This window comes from Urocitellus parryii, chromosome 10 (assembly GCF_045843805.1).
Source record: "Urocitellus parryii isolate mUroPar1 chromosome 10, mUroPar1.hap1, whole genome shotgun sequence".
Taxonomy (NCBI): Eukaryota; Metazoa; Chordata; class Mammalia; order Rodentia; family Sciuridae; genus Urocitellus; species Urocitellus parryii.
Genome location: NC_135540.1, coordinates 19,699,945 through 19,727,305, shown reverse-complemented (window position 1 = coordinate 19,727,305; position 27,361 = coordinate 19,699,945). Strand labels below are relative to the sequence as shown.

The following is a 27,361-nucleotide window of genomic DNA, read 5'->3' as shown; positions in this document are numbered from 1 at the left end:
TGAGGCCTTTTTTGAAGGTGGGTGAACCGGGGATTGAACTCAAGGGGCACTCAACCACTGAGTCACATCCCCAGCCCTATTTTGTATTTTATTTAGAGACAGGATCTCACTGAGTTGCTTAGCACCTTGTTTTTGCTGAGGCTGGCTTTGAACTCGTGATCCCCGTCTTAGCTTCCCGAGCTGCTGATATTACTGGCCTGCACCACCTCTCCCAGGAAGGTCTGTACGAGGTGAGTGGATGAATGATGTTATTGTGGGAGTGAGTTAGTTATACCAGGAGTGAGCTCTGATAAAAGGATGAGTTGGCCACCTCTGTCTCTGTCCTCTACCTCCCTTCTTGCTCCCTCTCTGGCCCTCTCTCCTCCACCATGGGATGACACAGCAGATGCTGAGCAGATGCCAGGACCACACCCTTGGACTTCCCAGCCTCCAGAATAATGAGCAAAATAACCTCTACTCTTTATAAATCACCCAATCGGTGGTATTCTGTTATAGCAGCACCAAACAGATGAAGACAATAAAGAAAATAAAAATTTGAGCTTTGTAATGTTTTGAACAACCAATAAAAAAAAAAAAAAGAAAAGAAAATTTAAGTGGATTTAAGGAAGCAAATCCAAAGGTTAATGATCGCTTAAAATTATCCAGATTGAAATCTACTAGTTCAATAATGTTTAGCAAATAAAAATCCCCCCCAAATATGAGACAGATTTTCTCTATGAATTTGCCCTTTCCCTTGTCTAATCTGCTTTCTCAATCTGCTTCACACATTAATAGAACAAAGAGGGCTGAAGACTTGCTCCGATAATGAGACCTAGTAAGATTTCTGTCACAACATGGGGCACCACCCTGGGCAGTCTGTGATCTGACACCCTCTGTCTTTTCCCAGTTGCCAAATTCCAGCCCTGCTTTAAAGCAGCAGCGAAGACAGGTTTGCATTCTCACCTGCCTGGATCGTGGAGCCCGTGGGCAAACACTTCTGGGGGCTGGTTGGTGCTGTTGAAGTGCGGGTTGCTCCTTGGTATGGAATAAGGCACACTGCACACATCTGTGTCCACGTCCAGCCGTAGTACCGAGCCTGTGAAATCACTGAGAAATTGGAGGAGGGCATAAGTGCTTTCCGTTTGCCTAAACTAAACGTGGTGACATTGCTCTATGAATAAAAGAACCATCTGCTTATTCAAGACAACATTATTAAGGTTCCAAGTTCCATATGGTGGAAAATGAAAGGAGGGGCAGAGAAGGCACTGCTAAGTGGGTTCAGATAAGGCACCCCTCTAAGACATAGCTAGAAGGTGACCAAGGACTATGTGGGCATGCAGGGCTGCTGACACCAGAGAGAGGAACCGCTCACTTCTCAGTGCTGGGTATTATAGGCGCAGTCCCACAGCTCAGAAGTACGTAACATTATGTCAATATTATATCAGCATGATATTGAATTCCTCTTCAGTTTACAAATGCTGACACTGACAACTCAAGTCATTTACCTAGGCAAGTGATGTGATTCAAAGATGGTTCTTTCTTTTCTTTCTTTCTTTCTTTCTTTCTTTCTTTCTTTCTTTCTTTCTTTCTTTCTTTCTTTTTTTAATGGTACTGGGAATTGAACCCAGGGGTGCTTAACCACTGAGCCCTTTTTAAAAAAATTTTATTTAATTTTTAAATTTTTAGTTGTAGTTGGACACAATACCTTTATTTAGTTATTCATAGGTGGTGCTGAGGATGGAACCCAGGGCCTAGCACGTGCTAGGTGAGCGCTCTACTGCTGAGCCACCACCCCAGCCCCTCCAGCCCTTTTTTATATTTTATTTAAGGATTCCTAACTCACTCAGACCCTTCCTTCGGCCAGTTCGAACATCTTAACACCAATGAGCACCTGTTCCCTGTGACTTTTACCTTAGCCCATCCATTTCTTCCATGTCGTCCAGCGTGATCATCCCGTCTCCGAGGATGATATACAGAAAGCCGTCAGGACCAAAGAGCAATTGTCCTCCCAGGTGCTTTCGGTGCAGCTCTGCGACTTCCAGAAACACTCTGGCTGTTCTCAAATCAACCTGATGGGGATTCTTCCTACATTGTGAGGAGAGGAAATGAGGAGATTGTTTAAGATGAAAGGCGAATCTTCTACTAAAATGTCAAGCGTACACAGACAGAAATACCAACATCTCACACATAAGGAAACATACGCTTGAATGGAGCTAATAAAAAAAAAATCACTGAGAATGTCATTGATTTCTAAGTTTTAGAAGCTGGGGTGAAGCTGAAAGATAACCAAGAAAAATGACAGAGCTATCATTTTTCTCAATTTCTCTTAAATATAGACACACATGGGATTTTAAGCAAGATGGAGATTTTTGCTTTGATTACTGCCACCTTTTGGCTAATTATTGGCAATTTCTAAACAAAAAGCTTATGAAAGGATGAAGAGAAAACAAGATTACAGAATCAGTGTGCTCCGATGGATTTCAGCCATACCTGGACACTGTGTATTCCACGACTCTAAGAATGTGGTCATGAGGCCCGATAGCCCACCGTTCTTGGTTGGTGGTATAAGACACATACAGCTTTCCATTTTTCTTGTAATTAGGATGGAATGCAAGGCTTAGCAGTCCTCTTTCATCTCCTCCCTGCAGTCAAATGAAAAACACAAAGAATTGTGAAGTTAATTATGTCCTTTATAATGTTTCAACTGGAACTCCCAAAAGAGTCTCTTTCTTTCTCCTGGATAATCTTTGCCCAACCGCTTTTCTTTTCTTCCTTGCCTTACTGCACAAAAAAGGATTATAAAACATTTCACTGCGTGGAACTCTCCAAGGGTTAGCACAAGACCATTGTCTTGGGTGGTTATCTACGCACAAGAGTCTTATACCACTTTTGTCCCATGATTTGTGTATGTAATCTCAGGGAGCTAGGACGACAAGTTTAAGCGCTGTGAAGAATTCTTTCCTGGGTTACTAGGTTGCTTGTTCATTCGTAGAAGACAAATAAAAGGTTCCTAATCAACAGTCACTTCTAATCCAAGTCTCCCAAACCTAAAACACAGTGTGGGCTGCCAACTCCCACTGTCTTGGCAATATGTTTAGAAAACAGTTAAATTGCTTGTGTAATATGTAAACCCCTGTTTCACCCCGAGGCATCTATATCAGTTGTCACAAGGATGGTGGTCTATGCATCATAGCTAGGTAACAGGCAGCCGCAGCCTTGGCCTATCTATATAGAAATGAGGTCCTTTTACAGGCCGCACAAGGCTTTCTTTAAAGAAGGATGAGGAAGTGGGAGGAGAGCTAAAGGCCAGGGCTGGGGCAGGGATGGGAGAAATAGTAGAAAGGAAAGCGGACACTAGGAAATAAAAGAAAAATTCCAAACAACTTTCTTTTGTTATTATATGAATGTCAAGGACTGTATACATTAGGCAGGCCAAATGCGATGACAATTAAAACATTATCATGTTCTTAAATAGAAAGGCATTTTATCTTTATTTTCTGCTAATTTAGCTTGATGAAATTCAATACGGTCAAAAGCATTTGCTTTATTCCACAAGGAGTCTAGGAATTTCTACAGTGAAATCAAAGCATCTAAAATTATCTAGATCAGAGACTTAACTGTTGTTTTCTGGTAAACCGGTGAATGTTTTTCTCTGCAGTCTGATGAGTTACCCACAACGGTGAAAAACACATCACAGAAACTGAGCGCTCCGATGCCCATAACACATCACCTTATTTATTCCATTAAACATTACAACCTTCCCTATGGCAGAAAACTGAGGTACCATCTCAAGCTGAGCATCCAGACTTGGAGGGGGTATAAATAGTAAAGTGGTTGGAAATACCCAAGAACTACCAAATTATTATTCAAGGGTCATCAAAGTTAAATGTTTTGACATCTCAGTATCATGTGTAATTTTAGTTTCTAGGATGACACTGATGATTTATGAATGAGCCCCTGTGTTTTGGATTATCTTGTGATGGTGGTTTTAATGTTGATGTGGCTGGTTTTTCTTTTTATATCTTTGTTAATACATATCTCCTGACTTTCTTAGGAGACTTTGGAAGCTGGGATGCATAGCTATGACTCAATCATACAGAAGCCCATCCATACCTAAAGCTTCTTGACGGATTGTATAAGGAGGCCCAGGGGTGGGATTTAGTTTGTGATTGATTCCTCTCCTGAATATATTTCTCTTGAAATCCCTGAGTGCAGGGTAAGTGCGGCAAGCTTGCCTCACTAACATTTGTGTTCATTCTAAGAAGCTTTAGTTTCAAGGAGTTCTTTGTAGCTTTAATCAAATCATCAGACAGACAATTTAAACTGGATAGTGACATGGTTTAAAATGGTGCTTGTTGCTTTTCAGGAATTAGGAATGTATAACCAACGCACTGAAGGAGAACAGACGGAAATGAGATTTTAAACGCACCTACAAGGGACGGTAGACAATTGTTCACTTTAGAAAGACGCCGATCACTTGAATGAATTTGGGGCCACCACCGACATTATAAAAGTGTCAAGCAGGGAAACAGAACGAGACAAGTGAATGACAGAAAAATAAATCAAAGACACAAGTTGAAAACTATCAATAATTCTGAAATTTTCAGCTGATAGGATTAATATTGGATTGATTATCATATATGATCTCATAGGTTTAGTCTCCTTCCAAGTGTAAATGAGTAATCTGATTGGTTCAGAAACTTGACTACACTTAAGTCATTTCAAAGAAAAACTCACTTTCATGACCATATGGATGAAAAGTAACATATTATGCACATATCCCGGAAAGTATCTCAAAAGCCACCTTTTAAAATTGTATAACAGGGCTCCAAAATGTTTAGAGATTAGGAAGGTTGGGTATTTTTCTGCTGTGCCAGGAGATTAAAGTATTGATAGGCTCACCTTTCACTTGAATTAGCCTTCAGAGTTGCGTTGTCTATTTCTTAAAAACAGCATACTATAGTGACACAGCCACATCAATGTTTATAGCAGCACAATTCACAATAGCTAAACTATGGAATCAACCTAGGTGCCCTTCAACAGATGAATAGATAAAAATGTGGAATATTACTCAGCATTAAAAAAAATAAACATAAAATCATGGTATTTGCAGGTAAATGGATGGATTTGGAAAGTATCATGCTAAGTGAAGTCAGCCAATCCCAAAAAACCTAATGCCAAATGTTTTCTCTGATATGAGGATGCTGATCCATCATGAGGATGCAGGGGGAGCATGGAAACAATAGAGGATCTTTAGATAGGGCAAAGGGGAGGGAGGAAAAGGGAGGGGACATGGGGGTAGGAAAGACCGTGGAGTGAGATGGATACATTACCCTAAGTCCATGTATGAAAACACAAATGGTGTGACTCTATTGTGTACCACCAGAGACATGAGAAATTGTGCTCTATATGTGTACTATGAATTGAAATACATTCTGCTGTCATACATAACAAATTAGAATTAATCAATAAAATTTTTTAAAAAAGAAAAAAAGCATATTATTGACAAATCATGGCTTAACTCTTAAATGCAAACCTATCTTTGCGTTCTGGATCATTTTTCAAGGTCTATATGGAGAAACATGTTGATTAGACATTGAGGGTTTCTTTTGACCAAGGTCAATTAGAGCCCATATCATTAGTGACACTCCAGACATTTCAGGCCCCAGGCGCTCCAAGGTTACTCCAACTCAGGCATCTCACAGGATATCGTCCCAGCCTGAGAGCCTGAACCTGGCCCCTAGAGCCAGGACTGGCCAGTAGACAGGATCTCCGGGCTCCTGTTCCTCCTTCCTATTATCTTAGTTCCCTCTCTCACAGCTAATTGTGTTCACTGCTTTGTTTTGTTGGTCTGAGCCCCAAGCGCAAAGGCTCCCTTCTCTTTGCTGTTTCAAAATCTAAAAACAGCTTTAGAGGCTAATCAGTAAGAACGATTCAAACTCCTGACTCCTTCCCATCCTTTCCCCTCACGAGGGGTGGCTTTAGGGCTCAGAATTTATGGAATCAAAATCATGCAATCCATCCAGAAGTGTCAAATTAATGAACAGATTCTGGGGAGTAACTGGGGACAGTGAGCCTCTAATGATTATTTGAGTCAATCTGGCTAAAAAAGGAGAAAAACTCATTATTAAAAGAATGGTAAATGGAAGATATATGGTCTGGGAGCCAGACCTTTCAAAACAAACAAACAAACAAACAAAAAACCAACCATTGATTTCTAACATTATATTTCTCAGTACTGTTAACGAATGTCCAAAATGGTGATCTTTACCCATGTGAAAAGTAGTGATTTTTCCAAAAATTCACATTGGACTTCCTTCTCAACACAAAACATTTTGAGTGCATGTGTTATTTATAGGAATGTAAAGACAACACTGCTAGAACTTCACTGGAAGTCAATCAGACAACAAATAATTTGTAAATGGTACTTTAAACTCATGACTGGAGCCTGACCCAAGTATCACACAGCACTGTGACCCTCCCCGTTGCTCAGTTCTCCAAATACTCCATCAACTCTGGACAGCCCACACCAAACCCAAATAACTGCTCAAAATTGGATTGTGAAATGATTTGGAAATCCTGTCCTGATGCACTTTGGAACCTTGAGATTGACGCATGTTTCAGAGTAAATCATAAACCCTTCTGAGGCACTCTTAGTAAGTAGCTCACAGTCTATTGTTCTAGTTGACAACTGACTCCTGGGAGCAACTTTATGGGGTCCACAGCAAAGCGATAACTACCCCAAACAAAGAGTACTTGAGGTCTGAATCATTGATGACTTCAGTGTAAATACACCAGATCTGTGCCTGCAGTTTGGATCCGGTGAGCAGATCAAAGTTCTAACTAATCAACTAAGAATGTTACTTCTCTTTGAATAATATGAAATATCTATTTGAAAAAGAGAGGCAACCATAAAAGGATTATAACAGAGAACATTATTTTTATTCTTTTTTTGAGAAAAACTGTGGGGCATTAGTCTTGCATTAATGATATTATTATTTTTTAAAAATAAAACATTCCCTTCATACTTTCAATACAGTTAAAGTTCATTCCTTCTGATTTCTGGTTTTTCTTACAGATGCCTTATTCTTTTTCAGGGAAAGCTGACTTGGTGGCATTCAGGACTGGGTGGCACCTCACTGAAGCTGCAAGCAGCCTTACTCATTTTCACATAGTTTCCCTTAGTGACCTTGGCAAATGACTGACTGGTTTCAAGTTCTGCCTTAATTTCACTGCAGCCTTCATTCCCTTTGCCTTCTAGGGTAAGATATTTGCAGGTTTTAGGAGTTAGGACAAGAATCTCATCTGGGTAGGGACATTACTCTGCCTACCATGTGGTTATTTCAACCTGTCTTTAAAAGAGGATCCTAAGCATGTATAACTTAAGCCTCCTTGGCCAAGGCCCCTCATAGTCTGCTAAATGGCCCAACAGTACTGAGAAAGCAATAAAAAGGAAATAATGCGTGCTATGATCAACAAGTTACTTATTACCACCTTGTCAAAACTTTTGTTGTTTAACATTTATTCAACATATATTTATGGCACACCTACTAAGGGTCAGGCGTGCGTGGCACTAGGGATAAGACAACCAATTAGAATAAATCTCTGCCCTCAAGCTTATACATGGAAGTAGATAACAAAACATAGTATTCAGGTGTTTTGTTTCCACCATAAATCTTTATGATGCTGTATGATGCTGATTTTTTTTTTTTAGAGATTAAACTGTGCTATACTATTAACAATGTGCCTGAACAAAAAACAAATATTAAAGGAAATATATACTCTGGGGAGTTTTTTACCAAAATTAATTTGTATTAGTACTTCATTTTCTCTACCCTAAAACTTAGTTAAAAAAAAAAAAAGGAAATGGTTGGTTACATGGAAGTTAAATTATGTGAAGATTCCGCAGGGTTTCTACAAATAGTAAGACCATCTTCTCATTTACTTTCTATGCAGGGCCTAAGCACATGCATAGGCAGAGTGATCTTTAGTAAAAATGTTGTTCCCTTAATAGTGAAGAAATTTCTAGGAATTAGCATAAGAACAAAGTATCTCTAAAGTATAAACCTTTTCCGTGAGGCGGGTTTTAACATTCTTAACCGTCATGTCATTCACTTGCCTAGGTTTCACTGGTCCACATCAGAAAGGGAAAAGCCAACTTGGACACCAACATGGGTGCCTCCTGGTGCAAGCCTTTTGCTTTCTCTGAACTTGGAACTTTTTTTTTCTTTTTCTTTTTTATTAAGTATTAATTTATTTTAATTAGGTATATATAGCAGCACAATGCATTTTGATTCATCATACGTGATTGCAGCACAACTTTTCATTTCTCTGGTTGCAAAAGAGTACCACAAAGTTTGTGGCTTGAAACAACACAGTTATGTTGGTCCATAGGTTAGATAAGTTCACAACGGGTCTAACCGGCTAACATAAATGCTAGTAGAAGCTGAGTTCCTTTCTAGAGGATTCAGGGGATGACCCACTTTCTTTCTGTTTCCAGTTTATAGAAGCTACCTCTTTCCATGGTCAGTCTCTTCCCTCCATCTTCAAAGCCAGCAATGGTACGTTAAGTCTTTCTCGTATCAGATCACCCTGACCTGCTCTGCCTCTCTTTCAAGAATTGTGATTACAGTGACAGCAAAGGAGACAACTGAGAACAGGAAGAGAGAGCCTACAAAATGGGAGAAAACCTTTGCCACCTGCATCTCAGATACAGCATTAATCTCCAGGATATATGAAGAACTCAAAAAACTTAACACCAAGAAAACAAACAACCCAATTGATAAATGGGCAAAAGAGGTGAACAGACACTTCACAGAAGAAATGGGAAATGGGAATGGGAAAGATGGTAGGATAAATGGGACTTTGTTCATAAATGAATACATGAGCAATGAAACTTCCCATCATGGACAACCACAGGAATGGGAAGTTATACTCCATGTGTGTATGATATGTCAAAATATAGTTTACTGTCATGTCTAACTAAAAAAATCAATTAAAAAATTTTAGAAATATGACTACATTGAGCCCACCCAGATAATTTACCCATGTGCTGTTTACCATTCTTAATTCCACTGCAAACTTAATTCCCCTTTACCATCTAAGGGAATATACTTGCTGGTTTTAGGGATTAGAACAAGGACATCTTTCGGGAGGGACATTATTCTGCATACCACATGGAGATTTTAATCTGTTGTTGATAAAGGACCCTAAGCATTTATAACCTAAGTCTTTTGGGCCACGGCTGCCTGTAAGCACCTGGTGGGAGAGTTTTGGCTTGTTCTTTTACCTGATGAACATCATCTGCAAGTCTATCGGGAGCTAGAGAAACCTAAGAGCTCTGCCACCACAGGCTCTTTATCTTGCAGGGATGGAGAGAGTATCCACTGCTCTTCAGAATGCACTGAGAGCACCCTCTAGACTTCAGGAGGAGGAAGAGGTCACTTGGTAAGAAGTGGGCACGTGACGCTTATACTCAAGGGCAAACTCACCTGTTCACTGCAAGAGCATGCAAGACACAGGGAAGGTAATCACATGTGAGAAAACCACTTGTACCTAGTGATCGACAATCTCTCCATTCTAAGCTCATACTACGACTTCTCTTTTGCTCATTTTCTGAACACACTGTAGGGCACTGTTTTCTTCTAATTCCTGGAAAAGGTTGCAAAGGATTGATTTTCTATAGTTCAAAAAGCCAAACTTGACCTTCGAAGAGTCAATCTCTCAAGGACCCTGCTTTAACGTATGAGAAAGAATACATAATTTGGTTCTACAGAATGATATAAAATATGTTTGGTCTCAGCCCTGGCACAAAGCCCCTCAAACTCTTAGGATTTCCTGATGAGGGAGATACAGAAGGGCCTAGGCAGCTGAGGCAAGATGGTGAGTGGGGAGCTCAGGGGAAGGGCCAGCTCAAAGGAGCACAGAGAGGGTCTTCTGATGAGGTCAACTTCCTGCTCGGGGACACAAGTCGGGGAGACCCAATTGGAGAGACACTTCTATACTCGTGCTCCTAAGTGGAGGATCCAATAGAAAAACTAAAACAGATGCATGGACAGAAAGGGGGCACCAACCCATAATAGTGAGGATCATGTGGACAGTGGAGGAGATAGAAAGAAGAACTTCCAGAGATGGTAAAAAGAACAAGCCCAAACTCTCCGGCCAGCTTCTCAGCTCTGGGGCCCTTTCCTGCTTCTTGCTTGCTCTCTGTGTCCTGGTCTTCAATTCTTTGCTGAATGGAGGCAACAAACCTAGCACCCCTAGACAGGAATACTGAGTGATAGGACTATCTTCTTTTATTCTTAAGGAGCCCCTTTTAAGACACCTGAATTTATGCTAATGAGGTAACTATTGGGTGGGCTTCTAGACAGATTCATGGTGGGGGCTGGTAGCCAGAGGAATGCTCCATGTGATTGGAAAATTGAAACTCTCTCACCTTGGGGGAGGAGATGGAGGTTGGGTTCAAACACCAATGGCCAGTCATCTAATCAATCACATCTACCTAATGAGCCCTCCAAAACACTCCTAAACAAAGGGGTTGAGAGAAATTGGTGGACCCAGAGAAGGCACAGGAAATCCATGCAAACCCCCCTCACCTTGGCATCCTGCTCTATGCATTTCTTCCATTTGGCTGTTCTGAGCTGTAATAAACCAATGAGGGTAAATAAAGTGCTCTCCTGTGCTCCATGAGTCATTCTAGTGAATTATGGAGCCCCAAGTGGGGGTCAAGGAACACCAAATTTATAGTCATTTGGGCAGGATTATGGGTAACCTGAGCATGCCATTTGTGGCTGGCCTTCAAAATAGGGATCGTCTTGAGGGACTGAACCCTTAATCTGGGTGGTCTGGGCTAGGTCCAGACAGTGTGAGATGGGAACTGGACCGCTGAACACCCAGTGGTGTGGCAGAGAACAAAACAAAACAAGGAACCGAACAAAAAGCCAATTTTCATTTGCTGTTAGAAAACACCCCAGAAAGAACCTGCAAGGTTTCCTGACCCATCCTCCTTTCCAGGGAGAAGAACACAATGAAGTCTACTGGTACCAAAGAAGATAAAGTCAAAGGACACTTGGAATAATTTGTTAAGTCGTCTTCCACTCATACAAATCATACTCTAGCAAAAAATTACTTTTCTAAATTTGATTTTGGGAAACACTACATATCTTGTGTCATTTTTGTTATTTACTTTCTTGGATTTTCTTATTACCTTCACTATTCTCTGAGGATGAAACCAGTCACAACATATTGGAGACTTATCACTTCTAGCTATTTTTCCTTTAAAACTCCATCCACTTTTCCAGATTTACTTTTTCTTTTGGGCAAGACTTTAACTTACCGCAACTGAACCACTGGTGAGACTCCACTTGCTTCTTCCACTTAATCATATTTATCCATTCTTCCAGGTCTCCAAGAAAGTATGTAGAGTTATCAAATGCTAGTGGGACACAAGATCACCCCCAACCCACTTGCCTGACAAAGATAATGTGTCTCGCTTCAAATGAAGTCATAGAGCTGCTAGAAGACACCAGTGATTCTGAACTTTCACAAGTGTCACATGGGGTACATGATTTCTAGTATAAAACAGCAATGGTCCATGTCTCCTCTGTGTCCAGGATTGTATATATCATTTCTTCTGGAGGTACCAAACACAAAGATAGACAAGAAAGTACAAATGGAGACTAAAAGCTATTCCACATGGAGACCAGCTACTGAAAGGCAATACCTTTCCTCAACAATTCTCTTCCCGGATCTTTTCAGACAAATAGAAAATAATCAGTCACATGATCCTTAAGTTATGGCCTATTCAGAGTGAACATATTAGAAGGGATTATTTTCTAGAAAATTCCAGCTTCGGTGGGACTGCAAATTGGTGCAGCCAATATGGAAAGCAGTATGGAGATTTCTTAGAAAATTGGGAATGAAACCACCATTTGACCCAGCAATCCCTCTCCTCGGTCTATATCCAAAGGACTTAAAAACAGCATACTACAGGGACACAGCCACATCAATGTTTATAGCAGCACAATTCACAATAGCTAAACTGTGGAAGCAACCTAGATACCTTTCAATAGAAGAATGGATAAAAAAATGTAGCATATCTACACAATGGAATATTACTCAGCAATAAAAGAGAATAAAATCATGGCATTTGTAGGTATATGGATGGAGTTAGAGAAGATAATGCTAAGTGAAGTTAGCCAACCCCAAAAAATCAAACGCCAAATGTTTTCTTTGATATAAGGAGGCTGATTTATAGTGGGATAGCGAGGGGGAGGATGGGAGGAACAGATTAATTCTAGATAGGGCAGAGGGGTAGGAGGGGAAGGGAGTAGACATGGGGTAATTAATGATGGTTGAATGTGATAATCATTATTATCCAAAGTACAGGTATGAAGACACAAATTCGTGTGAATATACTATGTATACAACCAGAGATATTAAAAATTGAGCTCTATATATGTAATAAGAGTTGTAATGCATTCTACTGTTATATATAAATAAGAAAAAGAGAAAATTCCAGCTTCTCAGCTCTTTCTTATTGAATATACTAAAGTTCTTTTCAAATCTCTAGCCTATGGGAGAATATATATATATATATATATATATATATATATATATAATACCCACTTATATACTTAAAATGATTATTGACACAGTATCATCTGTACTTATACATATGATTTATGTCATACAAAATTTGTACTTGTCAAACAAAATTAAAGTTATTATGTTTACATTACCCCCTAAGCCTTTCACCTATTAGGAAATTTAATACATTATGGTATGTTAGATTTGGAATTTTTAATTGCCCAGGTAACAGTCAGCTGCAGTAGAACCTTTAATATTTGTGCCCAAGAATCCAACACAATGTCAGAGGGATGTTTTGAACACCAGGGACGATTTGGTTCAACCATGTCACATGTTAATAATGTCTGTGGTATTATGTGGTATTCTGAAGTCCAGTTTACCAAAACATCTTCTCTAAAGGATGAAATGCGTCAGTAAAATCAAACTGTGTGAAATATCTGTTTGAAAATAATAGAGTAATAAAATTATAAGCCTACAAAAAGCATGAACTCTTCTTAAAAACAAAGTCTTGGCATTAAGCATTTTTGTTTGAAGAAGAAAAATTTGCAGAATGTTGGTGATGTTTAGGGAAAGCAAAGATTTTTATTTTGTGCCCTTTAAGCTAAATAAAAATAAATTAATCAAAAACTACAAGAATATGCATGAGAGTAGAAAATCGACAAAAATGATAATTTCAAAGTTGTGTAACTTCCCCAAACTCTTCTCACACAACCTATTTAATACTTGGTCCACCTTAAGTTTTAAAAGGCATGCATTTCTGGCCTGGATATGTGTAGCTCAGCGGTAGAGCCTGTGCTTAGCATGTACAAGGCCCTGGTTTCCAATGCCAGCACCAAAATACTAGTACTGCTAATAACAATAATATTGATAATGTAGTTACCCAATATTCCACTCTTTTACAGTTTGGCTTAGAAATGAATAATAAGAAAAATAATAATTATTATATTTATAATATAATTTGCTATTTATAATTATGTTGTTATAATTATAAATTACATTACTTATAATTATATTTATTATAATAATTATTATTTTTCTTATTTTTCATTTCTAAGCCAAACTGTAAAAGAGTGAAATATTGGGTAATTATATTGTTAACAGTTGATACAACAAAATGTCAGATAAGTTAATTAGGAATTAGAGAAATTCTCTACTAGATAGTAAAGTTCTAAAAACTGTCTAAATATAGTACCTTACTTACTGTGGGAGACTTGTCAAAATAGTGGCGTGCATTGAACCCTCACTATGTGTCAGAGACTATACTCAGAATTTTGAAAATGTTAGTTTAAACTTTATAACAACTCTAGAGTTGAATACTATTTTATTATTAACCTTATTTTCTGGATAAGGGAATGAATGGAGGCACAAAGGGACTAAGGAACTTTACAAAATGCACAAGAAGGGGACTGACTGTGATTGGAGGACGAACACCCTAAACCATTATGTTACACCGCTCCCTGATATATTTCCTAAGTGAAGAAATAAACACATGAAGGATGGGCAGTATTCCCTGGCCAACACTCATGGTAATGAACTGAGGAAATTTTCAAACAGGCTCAAGTTTCTGAAGTTCTATAGGGGGAAAAAAAAAGTGAAGCTTTTATCTTAACACTTTAACTGATAGTTGTTATGTTATTGCAACGAAAATGACTCAGTTATTTTAACTTAACTGGTCAGTGGACTGAGAGAAAAATAAGTCCTGATTTGTGTAAGTACTCTCAAATGCCCATCTGAATCTGGCAAGTCGATGGCATTGATGGCAGAGCTCTAGAGAGCCGTGCACAGTGGGGTCTCCAAGCCCATGAACCCTTGGTAGAAGACTGCGACTCTTTCAGACCCCATCTCTCTCTCTCTTATCACTGTGCTGTATCCTTGATGCTCCTGTATCAAAACTTAATTCTTCCCAGGTTTCACAATTTTTTTTTTTTGGCAAGGGTTTAAAATAATGAAACAAGTCATTCCAAACATAAAAGAAAAGGTATTTCTTATTGGATTTTTAGATATAACATGCAGATAAATAGTGCACTCTCTTTTCACCTTCACCCCACTAACTCAGGCCAAATCAGGCCAAACACACAAAGATCCTCTCATGGAACATGCTTGGTTATTTAACAGGGGGCAGATGCAAAGGAAAACTCTTTGGGAAGTATCTTGGCTCCATTCCCTAGCATTGCTCAAATAGTCAAGGAAGATAATGAACGTAAAATCACTTTATGAGCTCTAAAGTGCTACTTCAATGGAAGATTGAGCTACAGTGGTGCTCAGAGAGGAAAGGACCATCTTCACATTCAACTGCCTCATAAAATAGTAAGATGCTGAGAAGGGAATGTGGTTTGGAAGTAAAGAATGTGAAGCTCTGCATTTAAATCTGACAAGAAATGCTTTCACACTATGTAGAGGAAGTATTTTTTTTTGCTCCCTGCCATCCAAAGAACTTTTGGACTTCAGAAAATTGCAGGCATGGAAAGGCATATTTCTACTTATATTTAGCAGGACACTCACCACATACTTTTGATAAAGATCTCTGTGTGTCCTCTCAGCAGATTTAGGTGGTGTGTATTACCAGTAGTTTATTAATGATTTGCAAGGCTTAAAGTAACATAACTTATTCTAATGTTGAAACACACATACTTGATCATTGTAGCAATGTAGCTTTTTTTTTTTAGAGCATCAGTTAAAAAACAAACACTGTCATTATACTCTAAAGTTAAGCATAAAGCAATTTATTTAGTAAACAAATGATGGGAGAAATAAATTCACTCCACATTAATAATACTTATGGTAAACCATATTATTTCCCTCAACCAAATTCTACATAAAATGCTCTTCCAATATTTATGATAGAAAAAATTGCATTTTTGATAATGGAAAATAAAATCACTTTAAAGTAATGTTAACTAATTTAATGCATTTATGAAAATAAAAGATGATACTGAATTTAGATTCAAATTCAGATATTTAATTATACACCAAAGATGAGTAAAAAACTCTTCATGGAGTCTAGGAAAGTATGCACATCTATTAAAAATAGTACATACCCCCAAAGATTAGATGATGTTAGAGAATTAAGGAAACATTATTTGATGTGATGAGAGCAATTCAATTTTTCTTCCGTCTCTTAAGGATTCTTCTTAGGACAATTCATCAAGTATAAGTAGTTAAAAAATATGTTTTTGAAAAATATGGGGGGTAAACCATTTTAGGAAAGTGAATAATTACTTTGAGACAAGAAATGCAATTTAGAAAATACGTTTATTTCTTCAGACCCCATTATGATTTATTTTATTTCATGGGTAAGAACTACATGTCTTTCTATTATCTTGCAACTTGGAAATGTCTTTCTTAGAACGACTTGGTTTATAATAAAGACAAAAAGAATTGTTCATACTTTATTAATAATGCTTTTATACACAAAGACTACACAGTTAATTTTATGGGATTATTTGGAATATTAGATTTTCCTATTGAAAACTAATGAAATAGAATGGGCTTTACTGATTTCATTTACCATCTTAACTTTTTAATTTGTGTGTGTGGTGTGTGTGTGTGTGTGTGTGTTGGGGATTGAACCCAGAGCTTTGCACATGCTAGACAAGAGCTCTACCACTGGACCACACTCCAGCTCATTGACCACCCTGAAATTAAAATTTCTGAAGCCTAAGATCTGACTATTTTGTTTTAAATATTAAACTCGGGAATATAAAGTATGCTTCCTTTGTAATTTTTTTTTTTGTGTGTGTGCGATTTGCATCTTTGTAGTTTGGAAAACCACTTTTGAAATGGGGTGATTTGAAAATGGGCAATTCAGGGCCCTTTCAATAAAGGAAAAAATTACAATATTAATGATGAATACTTAAATATAGCAAAGGGTACAAAATTGTTTTTAATGAATTTGACCTCATGCTTTTGTAAAGTTTTTTTTTTTTATGATGTGTGGCTAATATGGTGGTCATGCAGCTAAAAGCATTATCTTCACATCATTATACAGAAATATAACACTGTATACTTGAGTTTCCTAGTCATGCTTCACTACTCTTGGCTATTATATATTTCCTATTGTTACTCTAAATAAGAACTCAAATTGACTTATATGAGAGCAAACATTAAGCAATTAAGTAAGATTATTGCTTTGAAAAGGAACCTTGAAAAAAAAAGCAGCAGTTTAGACCACCAAGGAGCACTAATAAATTTAAGGAAATATGAGGTTTCCTTCATGTGACTTCTTTTGAAAAGTTATGCAATAGATTGCTGGAACTTCAAGGTCACTTAAAAATTATGGTACTTTTAAAATTATTTCTGAGTCAAGTTTGTATTAACATGATTTATATGTCAATTAAACTTGCAATTTACCAAAGTAGCAAAATCAAATTCTTCAAATCTTTGATATTTTCATTAAGCAATATTTTACAAAATGATCAAACACAGAATTCTAGCAACCCAGCAACACTAAAAGACTAAGAAATCATCATTCATTTTTACATTAATAAATCATTCTTATTCCAAAAATCATTAATTACAAAATCAATATTTAGAAAACTAACATAATCATATACCTCCGTTATATGAATTAAGCAACTCTGGTTGATTTTTGATAGTTTATATATTTAGACTAATTCTGAATAAAAGAGATTATATATTTTTGAATAAATGTATCTTTCATAATACATTATATAATTATTTAAAATATACAGTTTTGCACTTTCCTGTTTTCTATCATCAAGAAAAGTACGATGCTGTTCCATTAAAATGGAATAAGTGTGGGACCAACATATTACAGGTAGCGGAAAGATCTGGATAAAGTCCAGGTTAGATATAGTAAAATGATTATAAAATCAGACCAGGACTCACAGAGGACTAAAAGGAGAACTTGGATTTTTTAATGTTTCAAAAAGAAAACCTTTGAGGAATACACATTATCTTCCCTAGGCACACAAGGTTGTATTTTAAGGACAGCGTCCAGCTGTTCACCTTTTCCATGGATATTTTGCCAGTCGGACAGTTTTTAATGGAAAGAGGCTCTGTTCCCTGTAACTCTTGATATGATAGAGATTTTACTTTAACTATTTAGGGACGATAAGATTTTAGCCTAAAAGGCCGAACTTTGAGGAACTTCTGATATTCAATTTGCATAAGACCATGTTCTTCGTTAGCTGAGGGAAGAGTCAAACAGTGAAAAACAGGACAGTGTTTTCTAGCATATTCATAATGACTTGTAGTGATTTGGGCAAAATTAATGCTTCCCATTCTCATTCTCAGAGTCACCATGCAGAGACAAGTTCCTATTCGAAATCACAGGGCAAGTGAAGTATTTACAGCCATTCCACTTCCTAACTGCCAGCACCCACTCTCCTCAACATCTACGATGGTATTAACATTCATCCTTGCTCACTGTATGGTGCTTGCTCTCAGGTCCCAGCCCTTCACTCAATCCCTGGGGGGGGCAAATATAGTTGCTTCTGTGTCGTTGTGCATCAAATTCCTACTTGTTCATAGCACAGTATTGAAGAGCATGGACTTGGGGGTTGAGCCCACTCAATTTTGCCACCTGGCTTCCCTACTTGCTAGCTTCTAACTTTGGGACATTGCTTAATGCCTCAGTGCCTCATTTTTATCACTTTCCTACTTCATAAGTTGTTGTGAGGCAGGTCATGGGAAGACAGTGGATCGGCCCTGATACGCTGTTGGTGCTCAATATGAGTCAGCTATCATTACCAGATGCCAGGGCCTGGGCTATATGTTCTACTTGAGGAAAAAAAAAAACTTTAAAGAAGTACAGCTACAAAAAATGCATAATTTAACTTTGGACAGGACTATACAAGAAAAGAATAGGTGTTATTGGAAAGACAATTGGGGGTACATAATTTAATTCAGGAGGGTTAGGGAAGGCTTCCCTGAAGATGTACATTCAAGTTGAGACTTCAAGGATGAGAAGGAGCTAGGAAGGGAAGACAGAGTCTTAGGGAGAGAAAGATCAGTGTCTCCGAAGGATGCGATTCCCGAATACTGGGTGTGATTCTTTGGAAAAAGAGGAATGTAAGGGAAGACACAAAAATATCTACACTTTCCCACCTTGCTCTCTGATTGTGGAAAACTTTAGGTATCAGAGGACACATGTAAATACAGTGGAGAGAATATGGGTTCTGTCACGTGACTATTGGGTTTGAATCTTTGCTTTATGACTTATAGGCTGTTTGACTTTGGGGAAATAATTGAACACTCCTGACCTTCAGGGGTTGTTTGTTTGTTTGTTTTCTGTTGTAGAGGCTTATAACTTCTACTTCACAAGGAGCTCTTTAAGTGTGAGAAATACAGAAAGTAAAATTTAAAGTCACCAGCACTGTGTTGTTCCCTAGTTACTGCTTACCAATCAGCTCTTCTCCTCCTCATGGATAATGATCATAATAATGATAATTCCATTATTCCTCCCAGGAAAACTGTTCCCGCCCCCCCCCCCATTTTAATGGCTTCTAATGGAAAACTATAACTGGATAAAATGCATTTCCCCTTATTTGATGACCTGGATGATCAAGTGATTTAGGATGAGGGTGTTAGAAGGGACATTGCTAAGAGAACTTAGTCTTCTCATATATGGCATTTGCAGTAAAGTGCTTATTTTACTGGATGGCTGGAATGATTTGAACTAATTTAAAAAGGCATCTCTCTTTTTTATACATGAAATCTAAGTTTGCATAGACTTGCTTAATGATATAAGTGAACCTAAATATAGCTGTATTTATATACTTTGTAAAAAAAAATAGACAAATACATTAAGCAAAAACTAAATAGGTAGTTCAAGAATCATCAAATGGTTAAACAAACAAAATTCCAAAAGCAACAGTTCATCAGCCTAATTATAGACACAATATAAACAAGCTGCCTTGTTCCAATAATTCTTAAATACTTGCAGATACAAAGTATAGAGACTTTTCTGTTGCTTCCATAAGCCTGGATAGCAAGAATCAGGGACTCAAGAAATGAGAAATCACCTATCAAAATTAATATGATTGATAGAAAACAATTTAAGGATTTTTCTTACACTTTAAAGTGCAAGACTATGTTGATGTGAATGTTACAAAGCCAGCTGGAAACCCACGATTTATCACTGTAAAAATAATAAAGGAAGTCATTCTTTTCTATCGGAAAATGGACAATCTCTCCTTTGTTCTGATAAAAGGTAGACTATTACAGACACTTGCAAGAATATCTGGGGGACCTGCAAATATACAGGGAAACATTATTTTGAATACTACTACCCATCACTGATGAAAAGTGTAGAAGCAGAAAAGTCACCTGAGTGAGAACTGCCCCATTAACACCAGAGCGACTTTGACTTCTGTTGCTGTAGAACTGGTTAAAACACAGATAAAGCCAGGTTTTCTTTGAATCAAGTGATTTCTTGATATAAATCTGAATGGAGATTTTTTTTTAAAAAAAAATCACAGATGGGGTAAAGGGTGAGAGGTTTTTCTTCTTTGTTCTTTTAATTCTTGTTTCTATTGAACCATGCCTCATAAGACATTGTTCCATCCTTTACATAGATTTGTTTAAAAAAAAAAGGAGGGGGGGGAGAAAAGAAAAGCAATCATTTTCATTTACCTCCTTAAAAAAAAAAAAAGAACAAAACTTTGACCCTCTTCACCTATAAAATAAGCCCCAATAACTTTTCGGTAAACCTAAGTCTTCTCCTTGTGCTGTTAGTCTCTCTCTTCAGCCTTGACTTCTGCCCCTCCCGCTCAAGCCCTTGCCTTTCCAGCTACAGTCACCTTTGATGCTCCTCAGCTTTCACACTGGGACTCCTTTGTGTTTGGTTATCCCCTCTGCTTGAAGGACTGTTCCCCCTTAATTTCTTTGGAAGAACTTATGGATCTTTAAAGATCCCATTCCAGTTGTCCTCCAAGTCCTCCCTGCCTCCAGAGATCAGCATGCCTTTCACTTTTCCTTCTAGCACTTTCCATGAAGCACTACTATACTTTTTGAGTTGACTATACCTGCCAGTCTTCCCTAAAGAAGGAATCTCCAGTGGAAACCAAATTGCCTTATTCTTTGAACACAGACTTACACCTCTCAACATTCAAATATTAATTGCATGTATGATTGAAAGGCTATAAGATTGATCTATTTTATGCATTATGTACATCTTTATGCTCTTCTCTTTTAAAGCATCATTTTATCAAATAAATTATTAAAAGCATTTATCTAGAAAAAGTATTAGAGGAGGGCTGCAGTAAAAATAGAATGTTAATGGCTTTCCCTTGGTATTAGTAGAACAAGCACATCGCTAAAATATGTAAGTTATGAAATGCTTTGCTCTAATAGTATCCAGCAGTGATCTACAAAATATTAGTCTAGAATTTTTTTTTCAAGTTATAGATGAATCCAAGCAGTAATTTGAACAAAAATTAAAGGTAATTATTTCTATTCTGAGTTTTAAGAAAATTTGCACTTGCCACCCATCATTATTATTATTATTATTATTATTAATAAATGTGCAAAAGAGTCCTAATGTAGAATAGTAATCCTGGAATTACTTCCCATGATTAGTGTCACTAGAAAACATCAAGTAAAGTATTAAGGGATAAACTAGACAATTTGTTTTCTTTATAACTACTTGTCTAGAGCTTCAGAGCAAAAACACTAATAAAAGTCAGTCATCATTATGATGTCATTCCCATAATTTCCTTAGAAATAAACTAGCCAGTACAAAAAATATTTATAATGTACGACATCATCTATGTGCCTTTCCACTGCTCAAACTTTGGATTATCTTAGTGAAGTTTCCTGTTTGTTATAAAGAACACCTTCTGTGCAAAATAAAATATGTTAATAAAAGCTCTCTGAAGTAAAATTATCTTTGTAAATCACCTTTGTGCAGGTGTATTTTAATCCCCAATGGATGGAGACAATTGTATGGTCTAATCCAGCAATTTATGAAAAGATTTTTAAAAGAAATTTTATTGCAGCCCACATTCTTGGGAAGGTATTTATCTGTTACTGAAATGGGTACAGTGTTTAAAGCAAGTTCCAAATGATATCTACCTACAGACATTCTATGGGCCCTAGATGACATTTATAATGCACCAAACTTGTTGAAGAAATGAGCATTCCAATGAGACTTATAGTTATGGTTGCTGGTACTCTCACTTGATACACATAAAATGCCTATGATCTTCATGGAGATCCAATTTACAAGCAATTGTAATTTAGGCAGAATCTGAGACACAGAAGAACTTATGAGTTCTGTGTGTATGACAATGAATCCTCGACCCTCCCATTCTTGCATTAGATGAAACATTTCCTCATTTTCCCTATCCTGTGACTGTTTCATCTAGTAGAATTCACTAATGTCTACCAATTTACACAGTTTCTGTGACATTTAACAAGCTCCTCATGACACATGTCATTTGGAGTATGAAATCAACAAGAAAAAGGAAGAAAAGAGCTTCAGGTTTCTTCAGATTTGCATTAGAAAATGCAGCCTTTTGGCATAAGTTCTAGTACACAGATCCTTAGTTTACTTTGGCAGAAACAGAAAAAATCCCATTCATCCAGGATGGGAAAAACCTTATCTCAGCACAGGTGAAGGTTTTCCCCAAGACTTGCATCAATTATGCATTTCACCTGTTGGCTGCCTGGAACTTCAAAAAAAAAATGAATATCCAATTAATTCTACAGAAGGTCACCCTGTCACCCAGCACCAAGCTGGGGCCCTTCTAGCAAGCCATACTAACTTCCTTTGCAATTCACATTGCAGCTCAAGGCCACACGGTGCATAGCTTCTTTTTCAGCTTCAGCAATAGCTTGTTCCAAAGTTGATCCACGCTTGGGAACAGAGGCTGCCCGAAGCAGGACCATGGTCTATGTCTAACTTTGCAGTAGTTTATTATGTAATGTTCACAGAAGAACTGGACATCAGAGCTGATTCTGGAGCAAAATTTCTTCAAATGTGTTCATAGACTGGATTTTGGATAGTTTGCGAATAAGTCATGCCTGAGTTTTGTAGTCAGACAGAAATGAATGCTCACATCCATCCATCAAGATGCTTGCACCAGGGGAGCTTCATGGCCCAATTTTAATCCTGGTTCTGCTGGTTAATATATATCACTGGGAAGATTACTTAACTTTACCAAACAAAAATTTCCTTATTTATAAAACAGGGTTAATCATATTTAGATTACAGGATCATTACAAAGATTAAATGAAGCATACCTCCTGAAGACCCTGAAATGTTGTAGGGCTTCACAAAGGTGATTCATCATCCCTATCAAGTCAAAGAGTGTAAGCTATCAAATTTAGCCAATAGCAAAAAGTTGTCCAAAAGTCACAGACACTTTTAACTTCTACACTAGACCAAATAACTTTGGTGAAGGGGGCAGGGGTGTGGGAGTGTGTGATGCAATTGATTGTACGAGGAGTGAAGACACAGAAGCCCCCACTTCATCCAGGGAAGCTCCTTACAGAACCAAAGAATTGTAAGCTGTTGGGTTCCCTTTCCCACATCAGCCTCCACGAACTATAAGCACATCTAATAAGCTTTCTTGCTTCCTATTTGTAAGAGATTGATGTCACCCCCATGAGGGTCCTGCAACTTGAGCAAGGAGGCACGAAGCTTCATATATTAATGTGTATTTTAAACCCAAGGGATGTGCAGGAATGGCTGTATAAAAGACGAACTTGCCAAGTGCTACATTCAGCTCTTGATGTGTTGGGCCAGATCCATCTGTGGGTTCTTACTTGACATCGAATGGATGTCCTTCTCCTCTACCCCAGTGTACTTTCTTTATATAAAAGCAGTGTTGATTGCAATGCAGTTTCTGGACAGTGCACACAAAGAGAATGTTGTTAGGATATCCTGGGAGTTACTGCATGAACGGCTGATGCCTAGCAGATAAACATCAGCAGGATTACCTGCTACATTATGAAATTATAACCAAGGAGCAGCAGACTCGCTGACCATAGCAATCCCAGTGACAAACCTGTGGCATACTAACAAAAAATAAATCACCCTTGAACTGGAGACTTGGTAAGTTATTTTAGGCCAATCTGTCATAGATTTATCTTTGCCCATGATAAAAAGTACAGTATCTTGTCAGTGAATCAAAATGCTTTTTTCTGTCATATATAACTAATTGAAAAAAAAAGTACAATACCTTGAGTGGCAATGATTAGAACAAAATATGGGTTAAATATCTTTCTTTTAGATCCTTTTGCTTTCATATATGTTCTCAAGACGTTTTTGTTCCTGTGCCTGTTAAGCCAAGGTTGAGGTCCTATCAGAAAGCTCTGGCAATTGCACTGCTGTCTGCTAAGAATGCTGTGGTCTTACGCTGAGCTGGGTTTCCCCTAGTTCCACACAGAGTTGGCTATGTCTTTAGTAAACCTTTAATCGTCTTTATTGAATTATGACTTAATAGTCTAAGTTGTTACCAGAAATTTTTTAAAAGTACAATTTAATTGAATAAGTGGAGGATGAATGTCTGCCCAATAATTTTTAATAAAGACAATTTTAACTTATACTTTATTGTCAATATTTCCAGTGTATCTTTAACCCTCCTTTCTCCCTCATCTTATTTCCAATAGCATCTTTAACCCCAAGATGCCCTACTTTTATGAGAGAGAATGACTCAATAGTACTCAAGATCACATATAACAAGCTACTGTATTTGAACCAGGTTTTATACTTGAACAACCTTTATATCTTTCTGCTGATTTCTTCTTTAACTTTTGAAATATTTCCTCAAATACGGCTTCTCGCGAATTTTCTGGCTGTTAAAAATTCCTCTTCTTTAAGTTTGGTGTCATAATAATACTTCTTAAAGCCTCCAGGGAGGATACTGAACTTAGTTATATTACGGCCGCTGTAATTTGGTGGATCGGCCACACTTACTTCCTTAACCAATTCATATGCTACTCAAGGCGAATCCAAGAGTAACCTCTATGCTTCAGCAACAAGCCGTTCCAAGAAAGCAGTTGTTTATAGTATTGAGAAACTGCTCCTCCAAGCCACATCCCAGTGTAATGTTCAGTTGGCAAAAAAGAAGGTTGTATGTCGTTCAACAGGGAAATCTGCCTCATTCGACCACCCAAGAGGGCAGCAAAAATAAGTCACCTAGTAAAGGTGGTCTTTATACAAAGGTCAAACAGAACTTTACTGGAAACTTTGGGTGGACTGGAAAGTCCTGGCTTAATAGAGTGAACTGCATAATTTAAAATGTGCTCAAGTTTTACTGTATAAGTAAAGCTCATTGCAAGATCCATGCATGCCCCATGATGCTTTTAAAACGGTGATTAAAACGGGAGAAAAATGAACAAGATGGTCTGTGCGAGATATCACTTCCTAATCCTGACACAGCCCTAAATCAGTTCTTTCTGCCATCTCCGCCCCCCGCCCCTTTTAAATTGACAATTGTCTATAGTGACAGCCATCTGCTTTTCTTGATGATGGAGAGGAGCAGAAGGTACTGTAGAAGTAGGAAAGTGAATGAAAAGGCTTGGTCATTGTGTTGTTCCCACCAGGCACAAGATGATGTGAAATTCTTCCACTTTTAAACCATTTTGGGTTTTGGTCACTTCATTATCACCTTCAAGGTCACCTTCAAGGTCTATCTTATGACAAGGAGTTCTTTAGTGATCAAATGTGGTATAGTTAGGGAAATACTGCAATTTTTAAATCTATAAAAATTATGTGACCATCTGTCCTAATTTTCCCGGACATGATTCTGGTCTATCTTGTAGTTAAACTACTCAGAGACTCCCAACACTCTCAAAAATGTCATCTTTGATGACAGATTAAACAGAACACTTACTTTAATACATATTAGACAATCTATAAATATGTAATGCTTTCAAAAGTGCTATTAACAAATAGTCTATATATATTAAACTGTGACTATTGAGCTTGGGCAGAGAAGGAAGATTCCAAAAACATACTTTTAGATAACAATTTCCATTTTGTATATCAAATGGTGCCAAAGGCTGGCATGCAGGAAAATGATATTAGTGTGGTCCCTCTCCTCCAGGAGCTCATGGCTCTCTTGGAGAGAAAATGTTGGGGTGGGGTGGTTAGTGCTGTAGTAAATGATGTACCACATAAAGAACAGCTTGTCAGCCATCTTGGATCCCACAGAAGGCTGCAGTTCTATACAGATAGTGTTGCATTCTTAACATCAGAAAATAGCAGTATACCCAGGGGGCCAAAATAATGGGGCTGGGGTTCGAGGTATGTAGATAACACCCAGGAGTGTTCATGACTGGTGGAAATCCTACTCAAGTCATCTAGAGTTGAGCACTGTTTCAATTTCTTTTCATTAGTCTCATACATGGAACTCTTAAAAAAAACCAATCTGTTGTAATAATGTCTTAAAAATGTCAAAGTCCTAGGAAATATAAACCAAAACAAAAAAAAATTAGAATTCCTTCAGATAGGACTAAAATGTGTATTTAAAGAAATATACTAACTTTTTTCAGGATATCCCTAATTTTGTTGAAATATCCTCATGGAGATGATATTCTAGTGTCTTCAAAGATTTAAGGCAGAATGACTTTTTAGAAAGGAGTGTACTTAGAATCATTTTTTTTAATCATCCAAATCCAGGGAAGGCAAAACTTTTTCTTAAAGGGCCAGAGAGTATATATTTACGGTTTTGTGTGCCATGTAATCTCTATGGAAACTACTTGATTTTGCTGTTGAAGCAGAAGAGTTGCCATAGACAATACATAAACAAATGGTGTGTCTGTGTTACAATAAAACTTTATTTACAGAAACAAGCAATGTGCCAGATTCAATCCATAGTTTGTCAATCCCTAATCTAAGTCACTGCCACATAGTATGTTAATTATTCTTTACTTTGGCCTGTGAGATATATAATATCCTCTTAAGTGGAAGTAGTTGGTATAATTTATTACAAGTCTTAAGTTCAATAATTTGACAAGAATCTTTAATTTCCAAGAACCAACCATTGTAACCACAATGATCTTTTGTTAATTCATTAATGGTTCCAAAACAAAAGGAAAATGCCTGTATTTAGCTCTAATTTTTCAAACCAGGGCTCAAATTATTCTTTGTTTCGTATATAAAAATGAAGACTGAAGTAAATCTCTTAGCTCTGGTCATTTATCCCAAGTGAGGACAGAAGTTAAGAAAATATTTTTATGTCTATTCAATTTGATTCAAGTTCCTTTATTTTGAAAAGAAGAAGAGAAATATTAGACTGCATCTTAATAAAGTTTAAAAATTACTGAACAAGAATATAAAATCCTATGATCTGACAATGGAACTTGATTCTAGAAATTACCACCTCAATGTGAGTCAAATTATAAAACCAGAAATGTTTTCAGTGCCCAAAGCCTCCCAGGTTTTACCTTTCTCTCTCTCTCCTTTTTTTTTTCAACTATCTAAACCCAAAGATTCCACAGCTCCCTCCCCATCAAAATCTGTATTTGAGAAGAGAATTGAAATTTATTCTCGCTAAACCAAAAACCATGTAGGATAAGAGTCAGCTTTGAGAAACTTCTGCATTTTAAAGATGAAGCTAATAAAAATTTGGCCAATGATGTTAAAATTTGGCTAATACACACTTCCCTTTGCAAAAGAAATTTAAACTTTTTCTTAATGTCTTAATGTGATTCCTTTAAAACATCATCTCATCTGTATTTTGTTTCACACAGAGATCGTGTTTGCTTCAGAATAACTGATCATCAATAGCATGCCTCTCTTCCCCAAATTTTCTGTTAAGAAAATTCCACTTAATTAAAATATTATTGAGAAGGGAATGCAGTTGCCTCTTTGCCCTACCTG

At 37.4% G+C, this 27,361-nt stretch overlaps 1 protein-coding gene across 1 annotated transcript in view; it reads right to left on the bottom strand.

The window, feature by feature from the left end:
* Nucleotides 1-27,361, bottom strand: part of Hhip (hedgehog interacting protein) — a 95,703-nt gene that overhangs the window by 34,474 nt on the left and 33,868 nt on the right. Inside the window, exons 5-7 of the mRNA XM_026392721.2 lie at nt 2,470-2,621; nt 1,891-2,064; nt 943-1,086 (exon numbers count right to left, since the gene is read on the bottom strand). Of these exons, the coding sequence (XP_026248506.2) occupies nt 943-1,086; nt 1,891-2,064; nt 2,470-2,621 (470 nt within the window). The remainder of the gene's footprint in view (nt 1-942; nt 1,087-1,890; nt 2,065-2,469; nt 2,622-27,361) is intronic.